General features: G+C 40.2%; 1 protein-coding gene across 1 annotated transcript in view; it reads left to right on the plus strand.

Moving 5' to 3' along the window:
• The first annotated feature begins 15012 nt into the window (after positions 1-15012).
• The window catches only part of LOC142623305 (uncharacterized), a 41825-nt gene continuing 32890 nt past the window's right edge, over positions 15013-23947 (plus strand). The window contains exon 1 of the mRNA XM_075796702.1: positions 15013-15595. Within this exon, the coding sequence (XP_075652817.1) occupies positions 15073-15595 (523 nt within the window). The 5' untranslated portion in view covers positions 15013-15072. The remainder of the gene's footprint in view (positions 15596-23947) is intronic.

Below are 23947 nucleotides of genomic sequence, written 5' to 3' on the forward strand. Positions count from 1 at the left end.
AAAAATTGATTTGCATTTTCCTTAGATGCAAATCTGAATTTTTAAACACAAAACTGATCTATATCTTCTTTAAATGTAGATCTGAATTTTTTTAAACAAAGCAAATTTTGAAATAGAAAAAGAAAGTCATGAGTATTGATGTTTTGTTTGATGCAAGTAGTGTAGGTTTATTTCATGAGTGTAGTTCTCTTCTAAATTTTTTTTTTCTCTTTATTTTATTTTACATAAAAAATGGATCTGATATTTATTTAAGCAAAAAAACCTTGCTTTACTTAATAAAACAGATCTAATTTTTCTTCACCAAAACTAAATTTTTTACTTATACCAAAATGAATCTGATTTTTTTTATGAATCAAATCAATTTTTTTATCATAAAAATAGATTTGAATTTTTTTTAAAAGAAAAAGAAAAAGAAAAAGAAGAGGACACATTCATAAATAGATTTATGTGACTTAATTTGGTTAAGTGTCTTATGTATGCAACATATCATTCATATCATGCATAAATGGTACATTGGTCATGAGAGTCTAGAAGACCAAATTCTTCTGGGCAGAATGGATGTCTAACACCTTCTCATTCTGTAACCTAGCCTCCTAATTTAGCTTCTTTTGGATGGATAGACCTAAGCTTTATCTTTGTTTTTATTTTTGGGTAGATTGTAATTAGGACAAAAACCCATGTATCTTTGATAGTTTGTAACCAGGACCCAAAGCCATGTAATACTCAATTTATCAAGTTTGTACTTTTTTATTCAATCAATGATAATGAAACATTTTCAACATGTAAAGTTGTATTTAATTTTTTCCTTTTTTTTTGTATAAAAAATAAGTGGCGACTCCACACCACTTACCCAAAAAGAGAGGTGTCTTGAAAAAGTACCCAAATCTCTTTTTTAAGAGCACAATCTCAAGAAGTTGCGGTCTCTCACAACTAATATTTAAAAATAAATAAATATTTGACAAGTATGGTTTACTAAAATTTATTTTTAAAATTGATTTTATTAAATTATATGTAAATAGTAATTTTATAATAAAATGTGATCACCCATACAACACATGGCCACTTTTTGTCTTGATAAAAAGTTTAGAGGAGGCAATTTGTTCAATTGCAATATCAAATTTGAAAATGATCCCAACTCCAGGGACTTCTTGGGTTTTTTTTTTTTTGGAAAACTTGTCCAAGAAGCTCTCCATAATTGGACTAGCGCACAAGATAGTCTAGCTGTGTTTGTTTCAGGTGTAAAAGAAATACGAAAAATATTTTACACCATTTGTTGTGTTTGGTTCAGCCGAAAAACTCAGTTAAACTGAAATTGGATTTCAATAGGCTGTAAAAAGGCACCCACTTCAGTGTAAAACCATTTGCACTTGTATTTCACCTTCAAACAAATTACACCCATTTTTAGCTTCTACCCAAACCGAGAGAGACAGAGACAGAGAAGCCGAGACACTGTTTGTGGCCTTGACTACAATCACCTCACCACCATTGTCGGTGGCCTCACATCTCAACCTCAACTTCTCTCTAAAACCAAAACCCATAACCTCTCTCAATCTGGATTAGTCTCACCGTCCCTCTCCTCTTCTCTTTAATTTGACAAGGTGAAACCTCCGTGGCTCCTTCGCAGCAAACCCCAGGCAACACCACTCCACAGTGGTCTTCTCCCTTTCATCTCACTTTTTCTCTCTAAACCAATTTAAACCCCCACTCTTTTCTGGTTGATTTCTTTTTCTTTGATATCTGATTTTGTTGTTGCTATGGTGGCAATAGAGTAGTGGCGGCAGTTTTTTTCCTCCTCCCAATGATTTTGGGTGGTTGGTGGTGGTAGTTGGTGGCTGGCTTATGCTTATATTTTCTAGAAATAGATTTTTCACATGCAAGACCAAACACATGAAATAATTTTCCAACATAATTTCCACAACACAATCAAACAGTAGAAAAATGTTTTCCTTTACCTGTAACGTCCCAACTTAAAAAAGAAAAAAGAAAAAAGAAAAGTAAATGTTAGATTTTATTTGGACCACACATGCCCCACCTAACCCATCATCCCTCCCACCACATATCTCACAAATATCTCTTTTTTCTCTTGGCTGGCCACTCCTTGCTCTCTTTTCATTTTTTCCACTCTCTCTCTCTCTCTCTCACACACACACACGCACACACGCACGCACACACTTCTCTCCCTCATTGTCCCATCGGTACACTTCATACCACCATTTCCACCATCATTTTTCTAGCAAGATCACCAAAAATTTTTTAAGAACCTTTAAGCACCTTCATATCTTTTATTGGAAGTAAAAATTTCTAATCTTTTGATAGGTTTTATGCTTTTGCTAGAGGTTCCCTTTATCTAAGCTTTGATAATAATATTCATGTGATTTATGAGTTTTTGAAGGAATATTCATAAGTTTATATGTATGGATTTTGTATTGTTGGAATTATTTGATGAGTGAGTTTATATTTTTTACAATGGTGGTTATCTAAGTGGTGAAGATTTTGGGGCTTTGGCCTTTTAATGTGAAATAAATTGTGAATATAATTTTTATTGATTATTTTTCGCTAGTTAAAGATTCAATTTTTTTTGTCTTGAGGGATATTATGATTTTTGGTACATTGGGTCTCTTGTTGATGTAGTGTAAATCTTGTGGGAACTACTTATTAAGTGTTGAAGTTTTGATGTTAGAGATAATACCTTGAATGATTTACGAGAATAAGTTGGAGTCTATGCCTTGTAATTAATTTGTTGAGAAACTTTGGAAGTAAAATATATTATTGATGAGGTTCAACACTAGGCTTGCCTAATCAATTGCTTATTTGGCAAATTCTAATTTGTAGCTAGATACGATTTCAAGTTTTATACTTATTGTAATAGGTTTGCTTAATATTGTTTAGATTCTAGCTAATCTCCTTTGGAGCTTGGAGAATTAGGCTTTTGCGGATTGCAAAGTAAATAGCTTTTTAATAGAATATTTTTGGAAAATAACCATGTTGCATAAATGATGTTTTTCTTTTTGGGACAAACACAATTTGGAAATTTTTTTATAGAACTATGTTTTCTTAAAAAGTGTTGTATTGTGATCCTACTATATATGATTATTTATGAAAGCGCATCATATTTGGTATTGCATTTGAGGAAATGCATGAATTGTTGACATGAAAAATATGAGCATCTTTGATAATGAATTCACGGATTTTATGATTTAGAAATTTTAAATATGCTTATCTTGCCTTGTATTATTTGGGAAATTGATAGAAATTTTTTTTGACAATGAATGAAATTGAAAACCTTACAGATTTTGTGAAAGTTTTGGTAATTTAAGGTTTTCTAAAACTACCTGGGTATAAACTATGTGTTTCAAAGTACATATAACCTATGAGCTTTATGTGGTTTAGCCCTATGCCATGTGTAATTTCCTGGTGATCACTTAATTTAGTTTCCGTAGTCTTCGTAACGATAGAATAAGATTCAGGTCAGTACTCTTTCACTTTAGTTGACGCGTTCTTCCCTGCTATCCATGGGGGGAAAATGTTCATTGATTTTGTGTGGATGAGGCTGCTGCTCATGGGGCCAAAAGACCACATGTAAAAGAGGTCCTATTTGACTCGTTCTCCCTGTTGCCCATGGGGGGAGAGACAAAACCTTGAGAATATGGGTGAGGCTGCTGCACATGGGGTCAATAAACTGCATGCCAAAGAGGACAATATCATGTCAGTTGTGAATAGGTGGACCCCCTGACCGGTGTATGTGGTAGTGTGATATATTTGCAATAAATTACCTTATGTTAGATTTTATGGTTTTGAAATTATATTTGATGATGCCAAGAAAATCAGTAGGCTGGATGCTTCGGACTAGAAAGGACTACTGGATCTTTCTACGGCCTGAAAAAGAAAGAAAAGCGTATCAAAGGCGACCGGGGCTGCCGGCCAAAAGTCCTCCGATGGCAAAGTTAGTTTTTTCCTCTAAGTTATTTGAGTTCCAACTTTTTTGGAGTCAAAACTGAACATACCTTGGGTTTGTCTGAAACAGCCTTTATATAGTGTTATCATAGGCGGTTACCAAAATTGGAACTTCTCCTGGCTTCAAGGAGAGATAGAAATCAAACGTAACTTGCATAACCGTCTGGAAGTTATGCTCTTGTTTCACAACGGATACACGGCGGTTACGCGTGGGATAAGGGATTATCATATCTCATTTGGAGATTTTCCTAAGTATGACAACCTCGTCCCGAGTTCCTCATTGGGCGTGCTTTGTTTCGCACGCGGGGGCTGCCTCGTCTAACGGGTGAATTTGCTCAGAGACGAGGATGTCGACACTCTGGACGAGTGCATCACTACGATGGTGCGTACCTCGTCTTGAGCTCTTCTTCCTGGACGAGGCACTTGTAGGTAAGTTTCTGAGGGTGTTTATGGTAGTAGGTGGGCTATGGACGACCTTTATGGACGACTTGGAGATAGTCTATATTATTCCCATATCAGTTGACCACCGTTCTAAGGTCGTCCAAAGCTCTTTTGTTTCTTCGACTCGTTTAAACACATTATTTCACGTGTCTCGAAGTAAGGGACGAGGTTGCCAAGGCTTCATATTATGTCACGTGTCATTACTTACTCGGGTTAACCGTTGTGTGGGTTAGGGTTTTCGAGGAGGTTGCCACGTGGTTCTTCCTGATTGGTCATTGCGTTCTGGGTTTTACTTTTCAACGCCTATAAATAGTGGATTTCCTCCCCTACCCTCCTCATTCTTAAAATTCTCTCGTTTGACATCTCTCGTCCATCGCCTCGTCTAGGAGTATTCCAGCGTCCTTTAGTTTTCTTCGTCTAGAGCCGGAAGTATTTTCTCTACGCTCGTTTTAGGCTTCCACACATTTCCAAAATGTCCGAAAGTTTTTCTTCGTCTAGCAATAGCGTTGATAGGGAGATCGATGAATATCGTAACACAACTAGCTATAGTGGCTCTAGTAGTGACAGCGAGTAGGAGTAGTGGTAACACCTCGACGAGTATGTTTGCTGGGTTCTGGGGTTCCTTAGAAGTTTTCCGGGAAGAATTTAGGACGAGGGTAGCATGCGGGTCTGGGGCTGGTCCTTCTAGCGCGCCTCGTCCACTAAGAAGGACGAGGTTGAGGCTGTATACGAGGCTGCATTGTTGGGGTTCCAGCCAAGACGGACGAGAGAAAACTAACGTCCCTTAGGAGTTGGTACCAAATCCGGACGAGCTAAATCCTAGATTGGCCGTCCGTGATGAGTGGTGTTGCCAACCTCATTTTGGCATTGGGGTTTATGAAGCCTATCTTAGGGGGTCTTAAATTGGCCGCCTCTCCAATGCTTTTGCCGGGGAGTTGCTTACTAGGTTAGGTATAGGTTTATGTCAATTAAATCCTAATGCATGGAGACTAGTTGTTTCTATGCAAATTTTGTGGAGAGAGGTTTTCGAAGGATTGTCCCTCTTTACCGTGGACGAGTTCCTTTTTTGCTATAAACCCTGCGAAATTAGTCAATCTCGTGGCTTTTATCAATTCACGACCGGGGAGAAAAGGCGTAGGATAATTAAATCTTTGGTCACCTCGAGATAGGAGTTGGAAGACGGAGTTCTTCTTCGTCTCGAGGTTTTTGGGCGGGGACGCCCGCGTGTGGGCGGGGATTCATTTCCCCCATTATACGGAGATTTAGGGAACCTTCGTCTGAAGGTATGCTCGCCACTACGTAGCATCGCCTTCATTACACATCTTTATGGGCTAATTTCTTCGTCCTTGTTGCGGGTGTTAGGAGGCCGTCGTTGAGCCGGTTCCATCTAGGACGCGTCCGGAGAAGCTCGTCTTCACCCGAGAGAGGACTTCCACTCTTTGGTTACCTTGCGGCGTCTTGCAACTTGGGGACTTGGCCCCGAGCCCTCTACGAAGCCTTAGCCCACGAGATTACAGTCCGCCGACGTGAGTTCTCGTCTTGCCTTTCCTCTCCTTTTTTTTTTTTTTTTTTTTTTTTTTTTTTTTTTTTTTTTTTTTTTACTTATAATTATTATTATTTATTTTAGGGATGGCTACCATGAAGGAAAACAAAGGCAAAGGGGTCGTGGACGAGCGTGGCAAGCAAGACACTGAAACTAGGGCTCGTCCTTCTGTTGGCGATAAGAGGAGCCTGTCAAAGGCCATCAACCTTGAAAACCTCCCCGGCCCGGGGAGAGCCAAGCACAGAAAGTCGTCCCGAGGCAGGGGTCGTCTCTCCCGCTGTCCTGTTCCTCCTCCACCACCGTCCGTCCCAATCTTCGACGTGGAGTCGTGCGAGCTGCTCCACTCCACCGTCCAAGACCAGACGTTCTGCCTCGTCCCAACCTCCGTTGATGTTGTGCCCAACTTTGCTCGAGAGTGAGGGCTTGGCTTGGGAGAGGTTCCAACAGGCGATGTCCGACGAGGACGTGGCTGCATGCTACAACATGTCCTTGACGGATTTTGAACACTCGGGTGTCCACGATCTTTTCAAGGTAATGGATACAAATTTGTTCTCGTCGTTAGCTTTTCATGCTTGTTTACTTTGCTTGATACAAAAATTCTTATTTGTTTGTGCGAGGCCATGTCCAAGTTTATAGAGTTGCGTCTAGAGCGAGCTGCGAGTTGGACGGGGCGAGGCTCTTGTTGGAGAGGAGGATCAAGGAGGTTAAGGATGAGTGCAAAAGGCTGGGCTGAGGGCAGGCTGTGAGGCTAAGGACGCAGCCAAGGATTTGCTAAACCTCGTCGAGGAGTTAAAGGCGATGTAGTGGAAAAGGACTCACGACTTGACCACTTTCAGAAAAAGACCGACGAGCTTAGCAATTCCCTTGTGAGGGCTAGGACGAGGGGCATGGAGGAGTTCAGGGCTTCGAAGCAGTTTACGGACCTTCTGGACGCCAACTATGCGGCTGGATTTGAAGACTTTCGCATGGAGGCGAAAGAAATGTTTCCTGAAGGTGACGTCAATCCTATCGTCCTTCAACTTGGAGGTGCGCTAGTTCTTTTCTTCGGACTAGCTGCGAAGATGTCAATGTTGAAGACGATGCCTCTACCAAGCCTGCTGAAGACGACCCTAATGCCTGATGCCCGTTTGAAAATTTTCATCATTTGTTTAAGTGTTTTCTTCCTGTCTCTCTTTTTTTTTTTTTTTTTTTTTTTTTTTTTTTTTTTTTTAAATGTATAAGAGTACATTTATTTCGTCCTGAGCACTTTTGACGGCTTTATAAACAATGCCTTTCAAGGCTTACTTTTCAAGGGTTTTTGGACGGTGGTCGTTCACCCTTTTATTGTTTAATGAATGCTTACTTTCAGTTATCATCATTGTTGTTCCATGGACGAGTGTATGTATTTTTATTCAATTGCCTTTTAAGCAATGTTTCCCAGTGTTGGGTGATTGTTTACATGATGCCCTTATGGACGATTGTATTTAGGACGATCATATGCTCGCCGTTAGAACGCAGGTGTTAAGGCCTACTTCCCTTCTTAGACGAGTATGCCCTGGCTAAGGAAAACTTGGACGAGCATGTCTTAACTTTGTTGCTTTATCCTCATTCTTTTTTAAGGAAAGCTTGGACGAGCATGCCTTAGCATTTTTGCTTCATCCTCATTCTTTTTTAAGGAAAGCTTGGACGAGCATGCCTTAGCATTTTTGCTCTTTTTAAGGAAAGCTTGGACGAGCATGCCTTAGCATTTTTGCTTTATGCTCATTCTTTTGTGGACGAGCATGCCTCAGAGCTTAGACGGGTTTGTATTCGTCCGAGCTTTTATTTGTCAAAGGCTTTTTCCTCGTCCGTGGATATTATCGGGAAGCTAATTCAAGTACATAAGAAATCCAAACCATATTATTACATGAACATTGTTCACGAACTTGGCACACGCTTATAAGCTAGTGCCTTATTAAGATATCAAGTACATAGCATCGTCTTTCATAAACTAGTTACGCAAGTAGTGCAAGAGTTTAAGAACTAGTGCACTTTTATTCATAACACGCTATAATAATAGTAAAAGCACAAATAAATATAAGCAAACACGCAAACGACAAGCATGTAGTTTTGCCCGCGACTTCCTTCGTCCCTGCTCATCACCGATAGTACTTTCGCGGATGTTCCACGTTCCAAGGATGTTCTAACTTCCGTCCATCCGGGGCTTCCGGGTAGTAGGACCTTGCCTTTTGCAATTGATTACTTTGTAGGGTCCTTCCCAATTGGGTCCCGGTTTTCCATGAGCTGGGTTCTGGTCGCCAAGGAGACCCTTTTGAGGACAAGGTCCCCGACACTGAACCGTCTGGGCCTTACCATGGCGTCATGCTTTGTACGGCCATGAGATTTTTGTATCTTGCTTGTCCTTTGCTCCGCATCCATTCTTACCTCATCAATAAGATCGAGGTCAAGGCGAAGTTGTTCCCCGTTGTCTTTCTCCTGGTACTTCATCACTCGATGGCTTGCCATATGGACCTCTGCCCGGTATAACGGCTTCACTCCCATAGGCTAGCTTAAAGGGGTCTCTCCTGTCGGAGTTCGTGCGATCGTCCTATAGGCCCACGAGAACACCGGGTAGCTCGTCACGGCCATATCCCTTTTGCCCCCTCAAGAGTCTTGATGATTTTCGAGGCGGGGATCGGTTTGCTACTTCCGCTGCCCATTTGCTGTGGATGGGAGGGTGAAGAATAGTGATTCTTGATTCCAAAATGATTGCGAAATCCCTGAAGGGTGCGTTGTCAAATTGACGTCCGTTGTCGGATACTAATACCACAGGGTACTCGAACCCGCATAGGATATTCTTCCATACAAAATTCTTCACGTTCTGGTGATTCTGCAGAGGCTCGGCTTCTACCCATTTGGTAAAGTAATCTATCCCTACCACCAAAAACTTCATTTGCGGGACTCTATTGGAAAAGGACCAGGGATATCCGGTCCCAGCTGTGCGAAGGGCCATGGGGCTGTCATTGAAAGTCGATACTCGACGGTATCCTAGGTACATTGCTATAACGCGGCATTGGTCACATACCTTGACATAGGCTTTAGCGTCTGCACTGCATTGTTGGCCAATAGTAGCTGCACGGACGATCTTATGGACGAGAGACCTTGCCCCTGAATGATTTCCACGGGATCCTTCATGAACCTCCCTTAGAACATAGTTTGACTCGTCGGGAGCCGGAGCATCTTAAGTAGAGTGAGAAAAGCCTCGCTTGTACAACAACTCATTTATGATGACATACTTGGCTGACGACCCTTAACTTTCTCGCTTCATACTGTTCTTCTGGAAGCCTCACCTCTTTGAGATAGAATATGATTGTACTCATCCAATTTTCTCCTCCTCTGTCTGTTTGTATGTCGGGGATGTCTATGCTCGGCATGTGCGAACGTCGTCAAACTCGTCTATGACTCCTGCGAGGCGGCTTTTGCCAAGGCGTACTGCGGCGTTCTCCTCCACGGGAAGTTGAATAAATCTTTTGGTTGAAAATTTCCGGGCATGGCGTTTCACTTTATTAAGATACTTCTTCATTAGATCTTCTTTGACATCTCACATCCCATGTACTTGGTTAATGACCGATTGAGAGTCTCCTCGATTGTTAACGACTCCGCCCCTAAGGACTTGGCCAATTCCAACCCCTTGAGTAGAGCCTCGTACTCGGCTTCATTGTTGGTAGTTGGATACGCAGACGGACCGCATACTCCAGCTTGTCACCCTCAGGGGACTTCAGTACAATTCCAACCCCACCTGCATACAATGTGGACGATCCGTCTACATTCACTACCCACATCTCATTTCCTTCGTCCTTGATCGGAGTCGTCCCGATTGGGGGGTGAATTCTGCAATGAAATCTACCAACGCTTGCGCTTTTATTGTACTCCTCGGGAGGTACACGACATCGAACTCGCCGAGCTCAACGGCCCATTTGTACCGGCGCGTCCGGCCGGCTTCCAACACGCTCGTCGCCTTTTTTATGGGATGGTCTGTCAGGACGTTGATGACGTGTGCCTGAAAATAATGTCTCAGCTTCCTAGAAGCCGTGACTAACGCGAAGGCTAGTTTCTCCATCATCGGGTATCGTCCTGCCTCCTCGTCCGTGAAAGTAACAGCCTGTTGGTCAACCTCCCTCGTCCTAGTAGGTCGTTCAAACTGTTGGATGTTCTGCACCACCCTCAGGTACGTCTTTCTTGATTTGGACGATTGGCCGTCGAGCTTCCTCCTATAATTACCCTTATTTCTCCAAGTGGAGGGCGTGATGATTCTTCCACCTTGGCCTTCATTTTCTCATCTCTGGTCTCGTCCAAGGAAGTTCCTCAATTTCCCTGTCTAATGAGATTTTCTATCTGTTGCTTCAAGTCAAAGCACTCGTACGTATCATGCCCATGGTCCCTATGAAAACGGCGGTACTTGCTCCCGTTACGCTTGTTGGGGTCTCCTTCATTTTGTCGGCCAGCTTCAAGGACGGATCATCCTTGATACGCATAAGGACACTCTAACGGCATAGTCGGGGCGTGTATTGCCGATTCCTTGGGGAGGAAGGCCGGCCTTCTTACCATCCTTATCTTTTCTCTCGTCTACCCGAACCTTCTTCGGACGAGGTCCACAGTCTGTAGCGATGGTGGCCCACCTCCAGAGCGCTCTGCCCTTTTCTTTTCTTGGCTATGATGGCGTCTTCGGCATTCATAAAGTGCAGGCTGAATGGACAAGCTCGGCCATAGTACGGTTCCCGCTCATAGAGCTTATGAATAAACAAGTCGAATTGACCCCATTGTGGAAAGCGGCTAGCAATAGCTTGTCATCCATCTCGTCCACCGTTAAGGCTTCTGCGTTAAAACGGGTGATAAAAGATCGCAAACTCTCATTGTCCCCTTGCTCTATGGTCGGCGGGCTAGAGGAGGAACGCTTGTGACGCCGTCCTCCAATGAAGTTGTTGACAAACGGCTTACTAAGTTCTTCAAATGATCCCACCGAGTTTGGGGGAATCTTGTGAACCACACTCGCGATCCCTTGAGTGTGGTGGGAAAAGCTCTGCACATGTGATCTCGTCTGGGACCCCTGGATGCATGGTCGTCTTGAAAGTTGCAATGTGATCGCGAGGGGTCGCGATTTCCATCGTACGAGTCTAGAGAAGGCATTTTGAACTTCGGGGGTAGAGGAGTGACCGTGATGGAGGCGTGAAAGGGGAGTACGTTCGGTGGACCATATCATCTGCGGGTTTGTTCGCCTCATGTTTTCCCTCATTTCATCCATGGCTTTTCTCACCCGGTCCATTTCTTTTTCCAAGTGCGGCACCCTTCTTGAAACGGTACCTTGTTTGATCTTCGACCTCTACATTCTCCCCTCCTCCTTCACGACTCAGGGCCGCTTCCCTCCATGTGTACTTGACGCTTGCCTCCGAAGTTGATCTCCTTATTCAATTCACAGTTCGACGCGTCGGTCCCGCCATGCGCGACGACCATGGATTGTACGTGCCGCATAGAAGGCGGTGGCACGCTACGAGGTGCGTCTGCGATCACGAAGGGGATTGCTTGGAAGCATCCTGCCTCTCTAAGGTGGCCTGGGCTAGTGGCCACTTGATCTTGTTCGAACCATTCAACCTTTTGTACGGGATAGAATAACAAGTTTACCGTTTTTCCCACCAGACGGCGCCAACGATGATGCCAAGAAAATCGGTAGGCTGGATGCTTCGGACTAGAAAGGACTCTTGGATCTTTCTACGGCCTGAAAAAGAAAGAAAAGCGTATCAAAGGCGGCCGGGGCTGCCGGCCAAAAGTCCTCCGATGGCAAAGTTAGTTTTTCCTCTAAGTTATTTGAGTTCCAACTTTTTTGGAGTCAAAAGCTGAACATACCTTGGGTTTGTACGAAACGGCCTTTATATAGTGTTATCATAGGCGGTTACCAAAATTGGAACTTCTCCTGGCTTCAAGGAGAGATAGAAATCAAACGTAACTTGCATAACCGTCTGGAAGTTATGCTCTTGTTTCACAACGGATACCTGGCGGTTACGCGTGGGATAAGGGATTATCATATCTCATTTGGAGATTTTCCTAAGTATGACAACCTCGTCCTTGAGTTCCTCAGTTGGGCGTGCTTTGTTTCGCACGCGGGGGCTGCCTCGTCTAACGGGTGAATTTGCTGGAGACGCGGATGTCGACACTGCGACGAGTGCATCACTCTGATGGTGCGTACCTCGTCTTGAGCTCTTCTTCCCTGGACGAGGCACTTGTAGGTAAGTTTCTGAGGGTGTTTATGGTAGTAGGTGGGCTATGGACGACCTTTATGGACGACTTGGAGATAGGCTATATTATTCCCCTATCAATATTGTTAGTGCTCACAGATTATAGTATATAGTTTCATGGTATTTATTTTAAGAAACATTGTGATTATTATCTAATCATTCTTGTCATATTATTATGGAAAATGATTTTGCAGTCTTTCGTTAGAAATTTCCTAAATTAAAACATGCTTTGTAAATTGGTCATTATCATGAAACTTGCATTTCCCCCACCATCATTAATTATGTTACTTACTGGGCTCTGTCTTATCCCATTCTTTTACAAACTTTGTCAGAGTATGCAACGATCTTTTTTAGGTAGGTTTTTGTGGCTAGCGGTAGTTAGACTAACTATTGAGGGAGGCTAAACTTTTGTATTGCAGATATTTAGATGATGTATATCCTAGAGTAGGCTTGACTTTTTCTTTTATATCTAATAGTGGTTATGAATTTTATTTCCACTGATGAAACAAGTTAATGATGTGTAATTATTTATTAAGACCTCTATTTTTTTGTGGCCAATGGCCATTGTAATTATTGCATGAAACTCTGACTTACTTTAGGAGTATCTTAAATGAAATTATTATGAATATTCTTGATGTTGGTACTTGGTATGGATTATTTGGATTGATTTTGTCAAAAAGGAAAAACCTATAGGCACCTTTGAGATATTTTTCTCATGCTTTGGAGCCTTTTGGGTTTGGGGTGTGACATTATTGCTTTGTTTGTTTCGATGTAAAATATTTTAAATTGAAAATATTTTCTACAAAATATTTTCATCTTACAATGTTTGGTAGCATTCATGAAAATTTTTAGGAAATCATTTTGTAAAAAATTTCTAATCTCTCGACTCATCAGATCATTGCAAAGTCCAACTAGATCAGAGCAAATTCAACCAAATTAAAGCAAAATTTTGTCTAATTGGAGCTATTGAAGCATCACCAGTAAATCCAAAGTCATAACCCAGGAAAAAAACTGCAACAATCATCAAATCTACCCCACCAAGCTACATAATAAACCCATCAAACAACCCAAGTCATCCAAGAAGCCACTGTCAATCCACCACCGTGACGGGTGAAACCCAAACCTGAGATCCATTAAACAACCCATGCTGTCCATCAAGCCACCATCACCTCACCTCTGCCACCATCGACAAACGCAAACTATACCCAAAATCCATCAACACAAAGTCATCCACTCACCAAATCCATCACAATCCGACCCACTAAAAGCAGCTCCGCCACAATCCGACCTCCATAAACTCAACTCGAAAATCTTAGATGAATGGTTCTAATCTCTTCAATCTTGGTCTTGAAGGGTGATTTTTAAAGCTGAAGAACCAGGTTAGATTTGGTAGGGAATGGTGTCATTGGTGGTTCATCGCTGGTGGGTGTTGTTCCTGGTCTCACTAGTTTTGCTTGGGAGATTTTGAGAGAGGGAGAGAGAGAACTGAGAAGAAGAGGAAGAAAGGATCGCGAGAGAGGGAGTGAGAATTTTGCAAAATGTTTTACAGTTTATTTTTTGGTAAAATATTTTACAAGTTTTTATGCACAAACTTTGGTCAAACTGAAAAATATTTTACAATTTTGACCATATTTTACATGCAAACAAGCACTTGAAAATAGGAAAATATTTTTCTTTCCAAAATGGAGCATACATAAAAAATTTTCACCTGAAAAAATTTTATACTCGGGAAAACCTTTTACGTAAAGCTAAACACAACCTTTATTAAGATTGAGCAAGAGGCATTTTTGTTATCTAAGAGCATTCACATCCGGCCTTCTAAATGGTATATGTTGGTATAATTTAGCATCAAAGTACCAAAAACCTAAATCTTGCTACAATGCCGTCTTACTTATACGACGATACTATAGCTCCATTGTATAATTTTTAATATATTTTATTCCTTATACAGTACCATATAAATTTATACTTTATCTCTCTTTCATTTCTCTCCGCTTTCCATCTCTTCTCTCTTTCTTGTTCTTGTTCTGCCCTCTCTACTCCTCAAACCAGAAACTACCTTTTCTCAAACCCAAAATCCCGTGTGGTGGTGGTAGCGGCAGAGGTAGGCGTGGCAAAAAAGTTCTGTTGATGTGGCGGCGTGGGTCTAGGTCGGTGGTGCTGATCGGCGTTGTGGAATGGCGAGGTGGAGATCAACGTGGTGGGTTTCAAGATTGGTGAGATTGGCAGTGGTGGGTTTCTGGGTTTCAGCGTTGTGGTTGTTGGTGAGATCAACAGTTTCTTTGTGTTTTTTTTTCCTCTTGGTGATTATGTGGTGGTTATTTCTTGTGGATGTGGTTGTTGTTGGTGGTTTTTGAAGGCTTCTTTGTGTTTTTTTTCTCTGTGGTGGCTTTTTCTTGTGGTTGTGTTTGGTGGTGGGTTTGGTGGTCTGAGTGGTGGGATTGGTGATTTCTGTGGTGGGTTTCTTATGGTATTTGGCAGTTTGTGTTTGTGTTTTTTTGTTTTTTTTTTCTCGATGGTTCTTGTGGTGGCAATTTCTTGTGTTTGTTGTTGTTGTTGTTGTTGTTGCTGGTGGGTTTGTTGGTCGGAGTGGGTTGGGTGTATTATAAAATGAAATGGTATAATAAAGAAAGTAGTTTTTGAAATGGTAAAATAAAATAATTTGTAAATACTGGGGTGAATGCTCTAATACTGATAGTACTGCGAGGGTAATTTGGGAACTGGGGAACTCTTTGTAGACCTCGCCCTTTCGCTTCCCCTCACTTTCCCGCCAAAAGCACTGTTAGTAATATAAAAAAGGCATTGCCAATTCGGCATTATTGGAGTAGTATTTCTGTATCTCTCTCACAAACATACTGTTACTCAAAGCCACCTCTCAATCCACCAATGGACATGGAAATGGACATTCCTCTCCCAGAAGAGCTTGAATTCCTTGAATCCAACTCTCACCTCTACGAAGACGACTACCCAGACCTCGAACCACCGGAACCCTACCCACAACAAGAAGAACCTCAACCACCTTCACCTTCGTCGCCTACAGATCCGCCACTTATCTCCGAAACCCAAACCAACGGCCACAAGCGTCATCGATCGGACGGCCTCCATGCCCCCACAACAGAAAACACTGCTCCCTCGGACGATAAACGGTCCAGAATTGAAGACCTGGAGCCGGAGCCGAAGCCGAAGCCCGATGAGGAGGATTGGCTGCGCTACTCGCCGCCGCCAGCACGGGAGCCGAGTCCTGTGGTGGAGGAACAAGAGGAGAAGATCGTGTCCAGGTACGCGTCGCAGATCGACGGCGATTGTATTCCGGTGACTGCACCGAGCGGAGATAGGGTTTATGCGAAGATATGTAGGGTCGCGAGGGAGGAGCGTTTGAACAAATTGCATGCGAAAACGCAGTCCGGTGGTAGGGTTATTACTTTTGCTTTTTTTTTCTGTTTGGTTTCCAAGAATCTTGCACTCTACGTTTTATAATTATTCGTAAAATTTTGATTTGACTGCCTTGTAAAATTGTTGGTAAGTTTCATTATAAAATGTAAATGAACATTTGAGAAATAAGAAAAAAAATAAATGTAGGAAGCGAGTTAATCTTCACCATTAGCATACTGAAGTTTTAGTGACAGTGATAAATTTTAATGTACCAAGCGTTAAGTATTGATTTGAAATTATAGATTAAGGAATTTTGAAAAATGTGTATTCCAATTCTTTAGGGCCTACTCAATTGAGGCAGGTCACATTGAACTGTTATGATTCAAGTTTTTCAACCCCTATAGGTTATAATCTGAGTAGCACAGACACAAGCACGGGTACAACACAATGATATGAGCAATTTCTGAAAAATTAAAACATGACAAGGCCGGTACGACACCGGTATGATGTGGGTACAACACAGATACGAAATGGGTACAGTATCCCAAATGAAGTGTCCTTCTTTCCTAGGTTATAACTCGTGGTCTTCTTTTTAGATTTGCTGCTTGTAATTCTATTTGACAAACTCCAGTGGCTCGAACTTGTGTTATATCCAATATGCCCACATTGGGGAATCAAGAACCTAAAGGAGTAATGAGTTGTAGTTGAAGCCTACAAGTAAGCACTGTTGTGACGGGTTTGGTGGTTCCATGTTATAAAATAAAGTAAAATTATAGATTAAGTTGGGGACAAAGGATGAGGAAAAGAATATTCAGAAACTTGAATTGTGTCAAGAGTAAAGAAGAGACTTGAATTGTGTCAAGTGCATTGAAGATAAAGATCAAAGAGTGTTTTTAAAGAAAGAGGAGATTAAAAAGAGATGGAAAAAGTATTTTGATAAACTTTTTAATGGAAGAGATACTAGAAGTTGGAGCGAATTGCATAACCCATTCAAGGATAGAAATTTTAGGTTTGTTTGAAGAATTATGATAAATGAGGTAAATGATGCATTAAGGAGGATGAAATTGGTATAAGTTGTGGAACTTCATGAAATTTCCGTTAACGTGTGGAATTTCTTGCGTTATGTGGTTGTATGCTGGCTGACAAACTTTTTTTTCCATAAGATGTTAAGTGTTAACAAAATGCTTAATGATTGGAGAAGAAACACTCACTAGAACAAAGGAGATATTCAAAACTGTATAAAATACTATGAAATTAATGTTATGAGTCGCACTATGAAGATTGGGGAGAGTGATTAAACATATGCATGAAACAACAATATTGGGAAATGGATTTGGTTTTATGCCAGGGTGATCTATTATGGAAGTTATTATCTCTTAGATCTCTAATGTAAAATATAGGGAAGCTTGTATAGATCTACATATGGTTTATATTGATCTTGAGAATGTGGGTGATGGTATGAGGGTAAAGTTTTGGGATGATGAATGGTGTAGGGATTGTTCTGTGAAGGAAGCATTTCTAGAATTGTATAGTATTAGTCGAACAAGGGAGTTTTTTGTGTTGGAGGTTATGCGGTTCTCTGATGGGAGGCTGCATTGGGACATTCAGTTTTGTCGTTCACCGCAGGATTGGGAGTTAGTATTGTTGGATCTTTTTTGGGATGTGCTTTATTCCACGAATGTGCTGGTTTTTTTTTTTTTTTGATTAGTAAAGAAAATTTTATTCAAAGATATAATAAAGAGTCACCCAAGTATATAGGAAGTATACCGCAATGGACCAAAATAATAAAAAACATAAATTACAAACACCCATCAAATCATAGACTGAAAAAATAGAATGACTTCCTATGATAGACATCCAATCCCATAGAGTTTTAAAGAGTAAAAATTTTAAATCAGCTATAGTCCTTTCAGAATCTTTAAAACATTGGTTGTTTCTCTCCTGTCAAATGCACCACATCAAACAATGAGGAACAGTCATCCAAATAACACCATTATGATGATGACCAAAATTTTCTTGCCAACATGCAAGGAGCTCAACCATAGTCTTTGGCATCGCCTAGTAATACCAAACAAGATGAACACCATAGACCACAACTCATAAACAATAGTACAATGTAGTAAAAGTTGGTCTACCGATTCTCCATTACTTTTGCACATATAACACCAATCTAGAATCAACACATTCCTCTTATGCAAATTATCAATAGTCAAGATAGTTTCTAAAGCTAGAGATGACAATTTCTGCCCGACCCGCAAATACTTGGCCCGGCCCAACCAGACCCTAATGGGTCGGGTTTACTTGGTCCGATTAAAAATAGGGTCGGGTTTGGGTTAAAAAAAAAAAACCGAAGCGGGTTCTGGTCGGGTCCGGATTTTTACAAATAACCCAGCCCGAACTCGGACCTAGCCCAACCCGGTTATATATATATATATATGTATAGTTACTAAAATACCCTCATATATATATATATATATAGTTATAACCCTACCTCACCTCACACTCACACTCACAACCTCTTTAGCCGCCTCTCATCTCTTTCTCTTTAGCTCACCACTCTCACACACTCACTCACAATCTCACCGTCGCCGTAGCACTCGAGCGACTCAAGCTCGACTCTAGTTTCCACTCTCACTCTCAAGTCTCAACTCAAGCAATCAAGCCCCACGCAAGCCCTCCCTCAAGTGATCAACCCCAATGCAACTGATTGGTGGCTTAAATTAACAATTTCTTGTCTATTGAACTCTTTGCTTGCCATATTTGCATAAGTGTTTGCACGGATTCTTTAATGTGTTAAAGGAACTGGGGAGGATGAGTTCTGATAATGAAAGTTGCTGCCTTTAGTTACACTGACCCTGTTAGAGTACTGGGAAAAGTGTGTGCAATTATTACCTTTGGGGTGTGAGCTTTTGCTTGCATTATTCTCTTTTTATTTGCCAGTGATTCATTTGCTATAAGTTTTAGGTGTTGATATGATCGATTGGTATGCTTGTGGATGTGGTGGTATAACTCTTACATTGTTAGCCATAGTTTGTGGAAAGGAGTTCTCTTCCTAAATAATACCGTTTGTAATGTTCACAAAGGTTTGTTTGAAGTAATTTTCTAGTGTTGGCAATTTATATCTTGATAAAGTTAATAAATTAAGTTTCTTGATGCTCTTCATGATGGGGTTAACGAGATTGAAAGATCTTAAGATTGATCTATTGGGATTTGTTGGATTTTTTGTACAGATTGGTTTGTTAGATCTTGGCATCCGTTTGGATGGCAAGAAAATTGCCAAGAAAATGTTGTGATTATTTTGGGTTTGTGCTGATTTCTTTGTTTGTGATTTTGGGCCGGGCCACCCGGGCTCCAACGGGGCGGGTTTGGGTGCAACAAAAAAAAACTCATTTATTAAATGGTTTGGGTTCAGGTAACAAGTATAGGCCCATAGGTCGGGTTCGGGTATAAAGAAACCCGGCCCGAACCCGACCCGTTACCATTCCTACCTAAAGCTGTAATCCAAACAAAAAATGCAACTCTGGAAGGAACCTTCTGCTTCCAAATACTTCTCCAAGGGAAGGGCTGAGTACATAAACCCAACAAAGCATGATAATAATTGCTTGCCTCGAAGCCCTTGCTCTTAGCACGTGTACACATCTTATCCTCACCAATACCTCTTAACGAGACTCCATATAACATCCCAAAAAATAGACAGAATCTAATTCCCTATCATGATTTCTTTCAAGAATTCCACGTCTCAAAAAAGAACCCCATTAGGAAACTGCATGAGATCAGCCACATAAGCCTCCTTATCATTATTGATTTTGAATAAATTTGGAAAACACGTACTCAAAAGGATCATCCCACACCAGACATCAAGCCAAATTTCACTCTAGTCCCATCTCCAATTTGAAACTGAATGCAGCGAGAAAAAGTAGACCAACCACTACTAATAGTTTTCCATAAACTCACTCCATAGGAGCCTGGAATAGAATTAGAGCACTAGTCTCCCTCCTCAACTCTGTATTTAACCCTTATAACCCTTCTCCATAATGCTTCTCTCTCATACCCAAATCTCCACAACCATTTTCCCAATAGCGCTTCATTAAAGTATCTCAAATTTTGAATTGCTAGACCCCTAGACTGGATAGGAGGGCATACCTTGGACCAATTCACCAAGTGACATTTAGAATCATCTCCCAGACCACCCCAAAGAAAATTTGGTTGAAGTTGTTCTATACAGTATGCTATATCTACCGGAATTGGAAAAAGAGAGAGGAGATAAGTAGGTAAATTGGATAAAGTACTTTTTATGATGGTAAGTCTCCTCCCTTTGGATTGATACAATCTTTTCCATCCTGCTAACCTCCTTCCTACCTTCTCAATGATGGGATTCCAAACTGCTCTATCTTTCCATTTTGCACCTAATGTAAATATTTCATAGGAAGTGAGCTCTGCTTATAACCTAACGCATCTACTAGCATCTCAAAATTTGGAACCATTCCCATAGGAACTAGTTCAGTCTTATCTAAATTAATTTTCGATCTTGATACAATCTCAAACCATGACAAAATCAGGCACAAAAACATCTGGTCGATATCAGCATTGCACATAACCAACGTATCATCTACAAAGAGAAGATGAGTTCCTGTAAGTGTTCACCTCTTGAGGTACCTACACTAAATCCAGACAATTGACCTTCCGTCACTGCCTTATCCATCATTTTGCTAACTGCCTCCATGACAACAACAAACAACAATGAAGACGTGTGGGGTGTTGGTGCTGACAACTTTGCTGGAAGCTACATTGAGTAGAGGTTTTGAGGTTCGAGGTTTTTATCACTCTTTATCTCCTTTTGTCATTGATTTTCCTAGGAAAATGGTGTGACAATCGAAGGCTCCTCCTAGAGTAGCTTTCTTTTCTTGGACTACTGCCTTAGGTAAGATGTTTTTTTTTTTTGATAAGTAAGAATGATATATATACGAAGGTTACTCTATGCCTGAAAAACACAGAGCAACCCAGAAATACAAGAAAAAGAAAACAAAGAGAAACAAGGGAGAAAACCAAACAACAGAGAGTTACAAAAAGAGAAGGGAACAAAGAAAAGAGGGGAGGGAATCACTAGACGTGAGTCCCCACGCCCGAGACCAAGTTTGGTAGACATTGAAATATAGATTTATGGAGGTTGGTGCCACATTGTTTGTTTTGGTGCTTATGATGGGAGCAGAATTCTAGATGCTTTGAGGATTGTGAATGGTCGATTCTTGACATTAAGTCTTTTTTTTTTTTTTTTTCCTACTCTCCTTGATTGGAGCTATGTTGCATGGACACGGTGTTTTTGGCCTAGTACCCATGTTCGACATGTGTTGGACATGGGCACTAGCCGGTAAGACACGCCCAAAATTTGTGTTCGAAAGGTGTCCTGTCTTTTTTTTTTTTTTTGAATTTTGACACAGTGGACACGACAGATCATTAAAAAAAAAATTAAGAAGATCAGGATTTTGACATCTAGACAAGCACTTACTGTTGATCTTGTGCTGAAAAGCCCTAAAATTTTGCTTGCCTCTATTCTGGGATTGCATCTCACACAGCACACACTCCTCAGGAGAGCCCCTTTGTCCTTCATTTGTGCTGAGATCGGCAAGTCAGCGACCACCGTAGGGCGTAGATTGGTGACAACCACATTGGCAACGACCACAGCTTCTCTGGTGACCCCAAAGCCTGTGTCCCTCCGCCATTCTCTCCCTCTCCTTTGGGTATCGCACTTCTCTCTATCGTTTCCGTTGCTATTTTTTTTTCTTTGGCCCTTTAGCTTTTTGTTTACACGCGTGTTGCTGTGTTCTTGCATCTTATATATATAATAGGTTTAGTATTTTTTATTTTGTTTGGTTTTATGATTTTAATTTTATGTGTTTTGTTTTTTTTTCCCTTGAAACATATTTTAGGTAAAATCACTAATTTTTTTCCCTTGAAACATATTGTAGGTAAAATCATTGAAATCAATACTTTAGGTTTTAGTTTACTTATTTGCTGTTCTTACTTAATTTAAATAGACATAAACATATTCTATGTCTAAAAATATTGAAAAATATACTTAAATATAAATATTAATTAATTAATTAATTGCCGTACCCATGCCATGTTACCTTGTTTTTCAAAAATTGCTGTACCCTTGTACCCATACCTGTACTCGTGTCCGTGTTTGTGTCCGTGCAATATAGGATTGGAGTTTAATTTTGCCTTTTTATTCTTGTTTTTCTCTCCCTGGTCTTATTGATTGTTGTAATTTGGGTTCTTGAAATGTGCCACTATAGTACACTTCTAGTGTACTTTGTTGGTTTTTCTAATAAAATTTCTTACCTTATATAAAAAAATTGATCTTGAGAAAGCATATGATAGGGTTTGTAGAGAGGTTATGTGGTAGGTATTAGAAAGAAATGAGTTCCTCTAAAGTATATTTAAGGGAGCCGTATCTAGTGTGAGAAAAAGTGGAAGTGCCACAAATGAGTTTCCTGTCGCTATTAAAATTGCATCAAGGATCAGCCTTAACTTCATATCTCTCATATCTCTTTGCACTAGTGATGGATGAGTTCACTAGATTGATTCAAGATAAAGTCCCTTGGTGTATGTTTTTTTACAGATGTTATTGTTTTAGTGGACGATACTAGGCATAGAGTTAATGTCAAGTTAGAATTTGGAGAGATGCTTTAGAGTGTAAAGGTTTTCTGCTAAGTAGGAGGACTAGAAAACATAGTACATGGATTGTATGTTTTGTAAAAGTAGAAAAAAAGGATGGAATTATAAGACTTGATGGTCAAGAGATGCCAAGAGCAACAACTTTTGATATCTTGGATCAATAATTCATGTGGATAGAGAGATTAAAAATGATGTGAATCATATGATGGGAACATGGTGGATGAAGTGAAGTGTATCATAAGTAACTTGTGATCTTAGAATCATGTCATGTAATCTGCTATTGTGTGGCAGTATGTATAATCCACTATTACAATAGAGGCCTCTTTAGCTCGAGAAACATGGAATATGTTTGAAAAGGCATCCTTAAGTATTACACCTCTACACCAAGAATTATGCCAAAAACAAATCCCAATCCCATTACCAACTTTATATGTAATGTATAATAATTTTAAATTTTATTCTATGGTATATGCCCAACTTCTTATTTAACCAAAAGTCTTAATTTGAGATCTTTGAATTATGATAAAATTTAATTTAAAAGTGATTTACACTTCACAAATTTTTTAACTTGGCAATATACGTGATTTATAAAATTTAATTTCAGCACTCCCTCCTCCCATAATAATGGGATGGAGGGTGAGGTCATGGGTTCAAGCCGTTGGATGTGTGTGTAACTTACCGTTAAAAAAAAAGTTTCAAAGTGTTCAAGGTTCAAAAATTATCGTCCAACCATCTATCCCAAATGCCAAAATTTTAGATCTTGACCCCTTAGAAAATCTCAAAGATTGCTAGGAAAATTAGTTCAAAATCAATTATAAAAGAAAACATTTATTGCTATAAAAGAACGTAGAGCATGACTTTGTTAAGTTAAAGCTAGTTGGGGAAAAAAAACTTTTTTGAGTCATGGAAAAATTACTTTGATGTAAATTTTATTATATAAGAAACAATACATAGTAAAATCATGTCAAAAGGCACAGTTATTTTATAAAAAAAAAAGAAAAAGGTTAAAAGGCATACTTGATATATATGGGCTGGGTTCAAGTTGCATCCATTTTAACTTTAAGTAATGTTACACCATTTAATATTTTTTTATTGAATGCGAAATTTGACAAATCCTCTGTTGGATTATGTGTCCTTATATAGTCCATGCTTGCAAAAATTCAAAATGATTTGAGACCAATAACTGTCATATTGTTTAAAGTTATATGCTAGGTGTAACTTGATCTGACCCTATATATGATAACGAACCTTTTTAAAGAAGTGCCCTTTGGACTCGTCTCTAGCCTATAAAACCTACAAGCAACTGACCTCGCCTGCCAGAATTAGTTGCCAAGTAATCCAGGAGTTTAGCTCCTCCCCTCTCGCAATAAAATTTCTTGGTTTTCCATTGTTCCATTGTAAAGGAGACTGTCATGTTAGCTACATCCTTGATTGAGTAAAGGCTCTTAATTTTGAGAATTGGGCTTGGTAGTTTAAGCTTTTGGGTTTGGGTGGTGTCTCACATTCTCTACTGCTCACCTATATTTTATTTTATTTATTTATTTATAAATTTGATAGTTAGCACCATATCCTCACTTATGTTGGCATTACTAGATTGATACTTCACTTGTTAGTAACCAATTAACCAATAACCTTGGGATTTATCTGCCAGACTCTGTTAGACCACATGCAGTATCTTCAACTTGAAAATTACTTCTGTTATATTGTTATG

This window comes from Castanea sativa, chromosome 2 (genome assembly GCF_040712315.1).
Source record: "Castanea sativa cultivar Marrone di Chiusa Pesio chromosome 2, ASM4071231v1".
Taxonomy (NCBI): Eukaryota; Viridiplantae; Streptophyta; class Magnoliopsida; order Fagales; family Fagaceae; genus Castanea; species Castanea sativa.